Genomic DNA, 11,094 nt, shown 5'->3' with positions numbered 1-11,094 from the left:
AGCTTTGCAGCTCAGGAAACAGGTTTTGAAAGGTGAAGTCACTTGTTCAAGGAAGGTCACAGAGCAGCCAGGCAATGGAGCTAGGACTTAATTAGGGCCTGTGGGACTTTAGTGGTGTTCCCTGCTGCCTTCCTCTCTCTCACTTTACAGCTTTGTAAACTGAGGCCCAGAAAGGCCATGATGCAATTGGGATGGCAAAATTTAGGTGAGACCCATTTGGGAAGAATGAACAGGAGTTCAGTGACTGATTGGCTGTGAGGGGTGAAGAAGTAGAAGAAGTCCAAGCCCACACCCAGTTCTCTGACCCTGCGACAAAGTTGGGGTATCCCTGAGTTAGGGGTCATGAAGGGTGAGGAGTTTTGGAGATGGCAAGGAATTCATTTGTCCAGAAGGCCCTTGGGCATGAGGGTCTGGGGCTCCATGGAGACCTGTACAACAGGCAGAATGCAAGGATCGATTAGTGATGTCTGCTTTGAGCACAGGCAGGGCTTGTGACTACCCGGGATAAACTGGGCTAGCCCCAAGTGGGTGGTCAGCATACTCCCCTCAATCATTCCAGATCATGGAACCGGCTTCTCCTTTGGGTGTCACTGACACGCTTTTCAGTACAGGAAAAGTGGAAGCTGGAGAATACTGGAAGCACAGGCGGCTTTGGGTTTTCCACAGAAGTCTTTATTACGGTGTAAATCCAAGCTCAGGCCTCCTCTGGGCCCCATGCAAAGCCCCGGCACAGGGACCAGTGGCATCCCAGACACCAACCACGCAGGGCGCCTCCACTGTCGGTTTTGTGTTAGTGCAGGGTGGGTACCCTGTCTAGACAACTACAAGTCCCAGCAGGCCACACGGTCACGGTGTCTTAGCTTTCCTAGACTCTTAGAGCAGAGCCTCATGGGAAACGTAGTCCCGGTTGCTCAGGTCAATTGCCCAAACGCCCTGGTATGGGCGATCCTGACAACCACAGGGAAATGGAGCCAGGGGGATATGGTTGGGCATGGAAGGGGGAAACGGGTGCTGGGGGTAGGGGCAGGGGCAGGCGTCCGCGGGCAGAGACACCCCTTCTCATTCGGCTTTGGCTTTGGATCCGGAAACTGCAGCAGCTGCCGAGGCAAGGGCTCCGGTCCCTGGGATCTTAGCTCGGATCCTGCGGGGTGGGGGTGGGGGTGGGGAATGGGTGTGGTCATGAGGTGGAGCAATAAAAGGGGTTGGTATCTAAGAGTGAAGGGAAAGGTGGGTAAGAGAAACTAGTGCCCGAAGGCCAGATCAGTGTCCCCTCCCCACCACGGACTTGGCTCTAACCAGTCTCAGAGAAGGAGCTATTCAAGGAGCAGGAAGAGTGTGGAGATAGATTAGTGATGTCTGCCTTGAGCACAGGCATGAAAAGTATCTGCCAAGGAAAGTAGCTGCCAAGGTTAGGTGGGGTTCCCTAGTCCTTGAATGCTGGTCTCCAAGTTGCCCAGGAAGTGTTTAAGTAAAAGGTCCCCAGCTTTCCCTTCCCTCCATCGCCAGCCCTTGAACTTACTTAGCTTTGATGTGGCTCAACTGATTTGTCACCAACCCCACATACTGGTCGATCTGGACCTGGAAAGACCAGAAAGTGGTGAAGGGAGGCATTGGAAGGAGTTCTTTTTAATTCTTCCAGGAGGCTGCTTCCTCTCCGCCGCCCATCTCTGAACCAGGAATTAGGGAAGTAAACTACGACTTACTTTCAACCCTAAACATAAAAATGGGAATCAAAAGTGCAGGTTTATGGAGTCAGCTGGTTGGGTCACACGGAGTTGGCGTGAAGAGTGACCTCCCAACAAGTCTGTGTACTTCACACACGCTCAACGTCCAAATATACTCTACGGATAGGACGCTTTGTGATTTGGACGTTGTAGAAACACCCTAGTCCTTCAGTTCTCAACCTGTGGGTTGCGACCCTTTCAAAGGGATCGCCCAATTCATAACAGTAGCAAAATTACAGTTATGAAGGAGCAACAAAAATAATTGTATGGTTGGAGGGGGGGGGTCACCACAACACAAGGAACTGTATTAAAGGGTCATGGCATTAGGAAGGTTGAGAACCGCTGGGCCTAGTCTAGACAGCGTCCCTGGATTATGAGCAAGTTCTGTTCCTAAATCGTCTTTAAATCAGATGTGAGTCAGGTAGAGTCACTGTCCGCTAGTCAAATATCCATAATCATTTTTTTTTAAATAATCATTTTCTATGGATAAAAATGTTAAGAAATGTTTTTGGATACCCTCAAACATCTTCAACATGATAATACAGGAGCAATCCTGTTTTGATGCAGGTCGCAAAGTGATGCCCCCTTGCTATTACGAAACACTGTATGTACGCTGAATTTGTAATATAGTAAACAGGCTTTACGAGGCTTTGAGTCCACAGGCATGTATGCAGTGAGACAAATAGATTTCTACAGCGCAGGGCTGGACTGGGAAGATCTATTCATCTTTGAGCAAGTTTGTGTTTGTGGGTGTAGAGGACACAGGTGTTGGTCAGGTGAGTCCGTGACTGGGTGACTGCTGGTCCTGGGTGCCATCACCTCAACCCTAGCTCATAGCGACTTTATGCACGAGCGACAGAATGTCAGCTTGTGCGACACCCTCACGACGGTGGCTCTGTTGGCGCCTCTTGTTGCAACCACTGTGTCAATCCATCTCCTTGAGGGTCTTTCTCTTGTTGTCACTGCTGTCCTTCTCCAAAAACGGGTCCTTTCTGATATTAATAGTACTCGTTTAACACTCTAATCATCCCTATTTGCTTAATGGCTTCCTTTGAGGGCAAATGATTAACACACCCAGCTGCTAACCCAAAGATGGGAGGTTGGAGGCCACCCTTAGAAAGGGCTAGCAATCTACCATCCCCCAAAGAAGCCCTGGACACCCCTACGGAGGATGATTCCACTCTGACACATAAGGGGGAGGGGCATGAACTAGAATCAACTCAACGACAACCCTTTGTTGGCTGGGCTTCCCAATGTTAGTTCACATTGTGAGTTTCAATCAGGCAGGCGAGAGGAGTTAGGCCGCTGGCGGAAGTGGTTCCATGTTGGGATGCTAACTTGCAAGATCAGCAGTTTGAACCCACCAGCCATCCCCTGGGAGAAAGACGAAGCTTTCCAAGAGTGACAGTCCTGAAACCCACAGGGACACTTCTACCATGTCCTACAGGGTCGTTAGGAGTCCACCTCAACTTACTGGCAGTGAGTTTGTTTTGTTGTTGTTGAGTTTTATTGCTAGGGTATAAGGCGCTCTAGCGGTGGTATGGGTTAGGCATTGGGTGGCTAACTACAAGGTTGGTGGTTCAAACCCACCAGCCGCTCTGTGGGAGAAAGATGAGTCTGTCTGCCTCTGTAGAGATTTTCAGTCTCAGAAAGCCTTCCTAGGGTGCTTATGGGTTGGAATTGATGGCAGACAAATAGATTTCTACAGCGCAGGGCTGGACTGGGAAGATCTATTCATCTATTCATCTTTGAGCGAGTTTGTGTTTTGGGATCTGGTGTGTCTCTGGGTAGGGTCTGTAGCGTTTGTTCTCAGAGCAGGGGCATGTCAGCGGGTATGTCCAGGGAGGGATGAGTGCCATGCAGCTGAGAGGTGACCCTGCCCACGCAGCTGAGAGGTGACCCTGCCCCAAGGGCTGTTTCAGGAAGTTGTGCACAGCAGTCAGCATGCTGATCTTGGTCTTTGGCTGCGACACGTGTCAGTCAGGCCCAAGCTATGCTGAGGGAGCGATGGCCTGAGTCTGTTGGTCTGTCTGCACCTAGATCTGTGTTTGCCAGTCTCTGGTGGTGTTGGGTGGGCTGATCATTGGTCTGTCTGCCTGCTTCCAGCAAGGAAGAGTGTGGTCCAGCACCAGGTTCAGGTGACAGCCAGACCCTGGACCTGTCATCACGTTGGAGGGTCACTCAGCCCAACTACCAGGGGCTGGGGCATGTCAGCTGACCCTGCTTCTGTCCAGGATCAACAATCTGAATGTCCTCCTCTGGCGCCCAAAATATACAGTGGGACTTCAGAAAGGTTCCATTATCTCTCAATCCCAGTTTTCCACCCTCTTTTTGAATCTCCCTTGTATTTGCAAGCAAGGAGCCCTGCTGGCATAGTGGTTACACATTGGGTTGCAATCCCCAAGGTCAGCAGTTCGAATTCACCAGCCCGCTCCTTGAGAGGGCGAAAGATGGGGCTTTCTACCCCCATAAACAGCAGTTCCACCCCGCCCTACAGGGTCGGTATGAGTCGGCATAGACTCGGTGGCAGTGGGTTTGGTTTTCGAAGTTTTTGTATTTGCTAGCTAGACACTAGCCCTGTTACAAGGAGGTCTGGTGGTGCAGTGGGTTAAGCATGGGACAGCCAACCACAAACCCACCAGACCTGCTCTGTGGGAGAAAGCTGAAGCTGCCTGCTCCCCTAAAGACTCACAGCCTCAGAGACACAACGGGATAGGTCTGCGCTGTCCCAGGGGGGGTCCTATGAGTCAGAACCCACTGGCCAGCAGTGGGTTTTGAGTTCTCTTGCGCTCAGCCGCTCACCTCAAGATCGGTGGTCTCACTCCACCCCCACAGGATATCGGAAGAAGAGATGCAGTGACCTACTTCCATTGTTGTTGCTGCTGTTGTTATTAGTGTGGCCCAGTCAGCTCTGACTCATAGTGACCCCATGCAACCACAGATGGAAACACTGCCTGCTCCTGCGCCCGCCTGATGCTGCAGCCCCGGGGTCAGTCCTGCTCGTGAAGGGTCTTCTTTTTGGCTGACCTTCCGTAAAAATCACAGCCCAGGAAACCCTAGGGAGCGGGTCTACTCTGTAACCTCCGGGGTCCCCGGGAGTCTAAATCGAGCTCTAGCGAGGAGGGGCAGGGGTCAGCCAACTTGGGACTGGCTGGGACATAGGTGGGCAGACCTGGCTCTGTCCAGGGCTGGGACATGTGTGGGCAGACCTGGCTCTGTCCAGGGCTGGGAAGGACGCAGTCTCCTAGTCTCTGGCTCAGTGACTCAGGCAGGTTTGCCTGAGGTTCTGACAGGTGAGGTTGGAGGTTGGAGGGCACTCACCTGGTGCTGCCGGTACAGCAGGGGCAGAGTGAATAAAGCGATCACTCCTGTGGACACAGAGATGGGGGAGGGTGTCAGGCAGAGAGATGGGGGGGTCAAGTGCAGAGATGAGGGTCAGGCAGAGAGATGGGGGGGGGTCAGGGGCAAGGGTCAGGCCAGGAGATGAAACAGTTCTGTCCTTAGGCCTGTCCCCCACCAAATCCCAACAACCTGCCTCTCTCCTCTGCACCCCACCCCCCATCGCCCCCCACTGCTTTCCCAGCTCACCCAGAATGAGAAGAGTCAAACCGTTGAAGACAGCGCCCACATAGGTCAGGATGTAGAACAGGAGGGCCAGCTGGGGGTGAAGGTCAGGATCAGCGCTGACCACAGGGCAGGCTGCAGGCGGGGAACCAGCCCTCCACCCTCCAGGGCATGGGGGTGAATGTGGGGAACCCAGGAAGGAACAGAGGGGGCTTGGGTAGCACCTTGAGGGAGTCCACGAAGTCTTCGACCAAGAAGAAATGCCGCAGGTGCCTGGCCCCAGAGACCACGCGGGAGGCAATCTGCTGGGACAGACACTCTGTCTGCTCCAGGGTCAGGGTCAGGTCCACGTCCAGGTAGGCCCTGAGGGCACAAAAGGGGACCGGGGGCCACAGAGTGACACACACAGGCCGTGCATAGAACTCAGGCTGGGACAAGGGTAAGAAATGAGGAGGGTCAGGGAGTGCACGAGCAGAGCCAGGATTGGGGGGGGGCGGCGCGCGTCAAAGGAATGGGTTGGGGTCCATGTCAGGGTTGGAGGAGACCAGGGATAAGAGGTTAGGGCTGGGGGTCAGGTTTAACAACTGCCGGTTCAAAGTCCGCTTGGGGCCCGAGAAATGGATCCAGAAGCGGGAGGGCCGGGGTGAGAGGTCAGGGGTGGCAATGCTGTTGGGGGTAGGGACTGGAGGGTCCAGCGGGGGAGGTCCATGCTCACTGGAAAGGGTTGGCGCCGTCCCCGCGGCTGACGGCCTGCAGCATTTTGCGGTAAACCCTGAGAGAAATGGTGCCGCAGAGCAGCAGCAGGGCCACGTGGGCGGCCACCGACACGATGCTGAAGTGCAGAAGGCAGAGCAGGGAGACCATGAGGCCCGTGAAGACGGCTCCCGACCACCTCGCGTCCTTCCAGTACAGCAGGTCCGCCACTGCAGAGGGGGCGTGGCACCAATGGGGGCGGGGCCTCAACTGGGCGGGGCCTCAACTGGGGCGGGGCCACTTTTCCTATCCCTATCCCCTGACCTACACTTCTGAGCCTTAAACCAATGACCAGCTTTTTAGTAACTCCTGCTTTCTTCTTCCCCACATGCTCAGCCCACTTCTCCCTGGTGGTGTTGGCCTGCTAACCAACCACAAGGTCATGAGTTCGAAGCCACCAGCGGCTCTGTAGGAGAAAGGGCCAGGCTTTCTGTCCCCACAGAGTTACCGTCTCAGAAACGCACCGGGCCATTTCTACCCTGTCCTGTGGGGTCGCTATGAGTCGGAATGTGCTTGGTGGCAGGAAATGAGAGGTCCCTTTTCCCCTCCCTCCTCAAGCCCACTCCCCAGCCACCCAGTCTCTTTAAACGTTGTAGTTGTTAGATGCTGTTATGCGGATTTCAACTCCTAGCGGCTCCACATAACAGAGTAGAATTGCCCCCATAAGGTTTCCTATCTCGGAGCCAGCAAGCTTGCCAGGTCTGGGTATCGCAGAGCCCTGGGGAGGTTTGAACTGCCGACCTTTCTGTTAGCAGTTAAGGGCTTAACCTCTGTGTCACGGGGGTTTCTTTCCTTAAACTTGTTTCCTGTCCTCATGTATAGACACACACATACACAGCTATGTCTTTTGAGAATTAATTGTGAAAATGGAAACATTTTATATACACACACACACACACACACCTTTGGACATCACGCTAATCTCTCTCCACTTTGCCCACGAGTTCCGACTTACAATGAAGTCATGTCACAACAAACTGCACTTAGGCTTATCCATTTTATTGCTATTTTATGCTGTGGTGGTGGTGGGGTTCCGGGGAATCGGTTCCCACGCATGGCGACCCTGTGTCCCACAGAATGTCGCCCCTCCCAGGGCTGCACCAGCCTTACGGCTGCGGATATGTTTCAGCCTGTAGTTGCCGGATGGAAACAGCTCTGTAAGTGTCTGAAGGAGCTCTGGGGGCGCAGCGGTTCCTGTTGGCCTGATAGCTGCAAGGTCAGCAGTTCAAACCCATGAGCCGCTCCCAAGGAGAAAGACGAGGTTGTCTGCTCCTCTTGAAGACTGACAGCCTTGCAAACCCACAGAGGCAGTCTGCTCTGTCCTCTGGGGTCGCTGCGAGTCGGAATGGAATCAATGGCCGTAACTTTTCCCACGATGCTATGTAATGTTTCCAATCCCCAAAGCCAAATCAAATTTATTTTAAAAAAAAACAAACACCCGACATCCTCCCCACCCCCACCACTACCACCACTGACTTACAGTGACCCCAGAGGACAGAGTCGAACTGCCCCTGTGGGTCTCAGAGACTGCAAACCTTTCGGGAAACAGGTTGTTTGGTCTCTCTCCTACAGGGCAGCCAGAGCTTTGATGGGGTCAAAGCGCCGACCTTTGAGCTGCAGCCTGGTGCTTAACCCGAAGGGTCACCAGGACCCAGCCAATCCACTGAGAATAAAAGGCAAGGCTATGGAGAACTGAAGGGTGGGGGTGGGGGTACTCAAGTCCTGGGAGCTGGAGCGGCACGGCGGTCATTATATTTGGGCTGCTAACTTCAAAGGTCAGCAGTTAGAAATCACCACCTGCTCCGGGGGAGAAAGATGAGGCTCTCTACCCCAGGAAAGAATCATCGTCTTGGAAACCCACAGGGGCAGTTCTACCATGTCCTATACGGTCGCTATATGGTGAGTCGAGACATCAATTAGATGGCAGCGAGTTGGTTTGGGGTTTATTCAGCTTATGGTCAAAACCAGCTTGCTCTTCCCCATCCTTAAGGTAGGGACCACCTCTCGGGGCTATTCACTTGTCCAGCCCCAGCCCCCTCGCCGGGCCATTCTCTCTGCCTCCTTTATGTCTGGTCTGTAAGCAGCATCTTACCCTGGGAGGTAGCCTCACCTGCCAGAGGTTCTATTTCTGAACTAGTCTGGGGGCGGGGGGGAAGGAGGGGGACCCACTGGGGCAACAGGTTGCATGGATTTTTGAATGTCAGAAAGAAATGCTATCGAGTTGCTCAGTAGCAAGACCCCAGCCACTCCCCTTTCCACAAGCAACACATCCAGATGTTCTTTGCCCAAGAGCCTGCTCAACAAAGGGTGTGCTTTTGAGAATTTTGACCAGGGGGCTACATGCAAGATGATTTCTCCGGGATCCCCTCCCCAACCCCAATGCCCTTTTTTGGAAGACGTAAAGGTACTAAGAGCCCTGGAGGGGTAGTGGTGATGCATCGGGCTGCTAACCACAAAGTCAGCAGTTTGAAACTCCAGCAGTGCTGCAGAAGAAAGATGAGGCTGTCCACTCCTGCAAAAGAATGACAGTCTCCCACCCCAAGGGGACGAACAACAGGACCATGGGTGACGGTGTAAGATGTGAAAATAAGAATAATTTATAATTTGTCAATGGTTCACGGAGGGGGGGGGGGGACAAGAGGAGCTGGTAGAGGTCTCAAGCAGAAAGAAAAGGTTTTGAAAGTGATGGTGGCAACATATGTGCTTGATACAATTGATGCATGGATTGTTATCAGAGCTGTGAGAGCCCCCAATAAAATGAGTTATCTTTTACAAAAAGAATCACAGTCTCAGAACCCCTCAAGGGTAGTTCTACCCTGTCTTATGGGGTTGCTATGAGCCAGCATCGACTCGCTGGCAGGGAGGGACAATAGTGCCAGCAGCTACAGGAGTCACACCACCACCCTCCCTGACTGCCTTTCTGTGTCCCCTAAACGCTGAGGCTTAAGAGGAACCCTGGCGGTGTAGTGATTACTGGTTCTGCTGTGAACCACAGGTCAGCAGTTCAAAGCCACTAGCTGCTCCTGGGAGAAAGATAAAGGCTTCCTCCTCCTGGAAAGAGTGACAGTCTCAGAAACCCACAGGAACATTTCTACCCTGTCCTATAGGGTCGCTATGAGCAGAATCGACTCGATGGCAGTGAGATGAAAACCTGAGCCCCGGGGGGGCTCACTCAGGCCCTTCCCAGTGCCCCATTCTCCCAGCTCCAGCCCAAACCCAGACGCCACCACCACCACCACCACCACCCATCCTGACTAATCCCCCCTCCTGGTCTCCACCCCTCTCCGCTGACAGACTTGCTCCCTCCTCTAAGCAGGGTCTCCCAACACACACACACATAGGGCGCTCTCCACCAGGCTCCCCAAGGCCAGGGCCAGCGGGGTGGGGGAAGGGCCAGGTCGCCTGAGGCGGGGACTAAGTTTAGGCACGTTGGGGGGGAGGGGGCCTCGCCCGCAGCTGTGCCGGCCAGTCGAGCCCCTGAGTGACAGCACCGCCTGGGCCGGAGGCTGGGGGAAGGGGTCTCCGGCTTCTACGCCCCAAGGTCCCAGCTCAGAGGAGGGGAGGACCCTAAGCTCCCTTGGCACCCACCGTAGACACCCCTTTAGCGCCCCCCTCCCCACCCCTCCCAGCCCCAGCCTGCTGCTCTGAGGAAGCTGGGGACCTAGAGGAAATATGCTCCGGATTTGGGGGCAAAATGAGAGCAAATCCAGGCACCTTTCCTCGGTCCTTCAGACCCCCTTCCCAGGCTGCCCCGAAAGCCCACCTGTAGTCCCCATCTTCGCAGAGAGCTAGAGGCTGCGGGCCGCCGCTGTTTCTCTGGGATTTTTTCCCCCCTTCCACTTCGCTGGCACCCGGAGGGCGGGGCTAGAGGGCGGGGCCAATGTGCACCCAGCCTATGGCAGTCCAGAAGGAAAGGGGCACGCCCGACTGGGGCGGGCTCTCTTTGTACACCGACTGGCGCTGCGAGGCCCAGATCTGGCCTCCTGGCCTTTCGTGGACACAGCATTTTCCCAATGGAGGCGGGGCCTATTAGGCCACGTCAGGGAAAGGGCGAGTTCTTAAAAGGGGTAGATTTGACTTATAAATATTCAAGGAAACTCAAACATACTGTTAACATGTGGGTCTCAACTCACAGAGACCTTACAAGACAGGCTATACCGTCTAGCCAATAACATCACCTCCTAGACTGTTCAGCATCCCCCCCTCCCTCGCCTCCATCAGAGAGTTTAGGATGAGTCCCTGGTTATGCACTGCGTTTACTAACCACAAGGTCAGCAGTTCAATACCACCAGCCACTCTGTGGGAGAAAGCTCTGGCTTTCTACTCTTAGAAAGAGCTACAGTCTTGGAAATCTTTCGGGCCAGTTCTACCGTCCTATAGGTCTCATGAGTCAAAATCAACCCACTGGCAATGAATTTGAGTTTATTTTTCCTTAATGTAATGAATCAGAATCGATTTGCTGGCAGTGGTTTTTGTTTGTTTGTTTGATTTTAGTCTTGAGGTTTTTAAATCCCACCCCCTGCCTCGGTGAATCACAGGCGCAGTATCAGGCTTACCTAGAAGGTGTGGTTTGAACGCGAACTCGGATTGGTCAGTGCTATCGAGGCACTGCCCCGTGATTGGCTCCCGTTCCAGCGGCCCCCACGGCTCTTCTTCCTTCGGGTCCAGCGAGGGCTCATCTCGCCAAGAGTTCGAATCCCGGGATGGGGCTGGGGATGGAGTGTGCGCCCGGGAAGTCCCAGAGCTGGGGCTGGGCTGGGGTGCCCAGCCCTCGGGCGGCGAGGGCTGTGTCAGCCGGAGTTGGAGGCCCAATTCTGAGGGAGGAGCGGAGCAGAAAAACACACAGCCGTGAGCTTTCCAACAGGAGAGTGTGAGGGGAGACCCCACCCCCCCACCCCGACGGCCGCTGGCTCAGCCCCTCCGACTGCTCACCATCCTCAGCCTCTCCGGCCTCCGATCTGTCCTGCTCCTCGTCTTCCAGCGGGGTGGAGCTGCTGGTGGAGGAGTCCGGGCTGGAGCCCGCGCCCCGGGCGGCCCAGCCCAGCTGGTCCAG

The 11,094-nt window shown here is 54.4% G+C and overlaps 1 protein-coding gene across 1 annotated transcript in view; it reads right to left on the bottom strand.

Annotated features, from left to right (window-relative positions):
• Window positions 1–650: 650 nt before the first annotated feature.
• RTN2 (reticulon 2) overlaps window positions 651–11,094 on the bottom strand; it is a 13,311-nt gene continuing 2,867 nt past the window's right edge. The window contains exons 4-11 of the mRNA XM_045292671.1: window positions 10,974–11,085; window positions 10,598–10,855; window positions 6,004–6,211; window positions 5,513–5,651; window positions 5,313–5,382; window positions 5,046–5,092; window positions 1,520–1,578; window positions 651–1,141 (exon numbers count right to left, since the gene is read on the bottom strand). Coding sequence (XP_045148606.1) covers window positions 1,060–1,141; window positions 1,520–1,578; window positions 5,046–5,092; window positions 5,313–5,382; window positions 5,513–5,651; window positions 6,004–6,211; window positions 10,598–10,855; window positions 10,974–11,085 — 975 coding nt within the window. The 3' untranslated portion in view covers window positions 651–1,059. The remainder of the gene's footprint in view (window positions 1,142–1,519; window positions 1,579–5,045; window positions 5,093–5,312; window positions 5,383–5,512; window positions 5,652–6,003; window positions 6,212–10,597; window positions 10,856–10,973; window positions 11,086–11,094) is intronic.

The sequence above is a fragment of the Echinops telfairi genome, unplaced genomic scaffold (assembly GCF_000313985.2).
Source record: "Echinops telfairi isolate 266 unplaced genomic scaffold, ASM31398v2 ScPeMD7_655;HRSCAF=1070, whole genome shotgun sequence".
Lineage (NCBI taxonomy): Eukaryota > Metazoa > Chordata > Mammalia > Afrosoricida > Tenrecidae > Echinops > Echinops telfairi.
The sequence above is the reverse complement of the archived record's forward strand: the minus strand, read 5'-3'. Positions and strand labels throughout refer to the sequence as shown.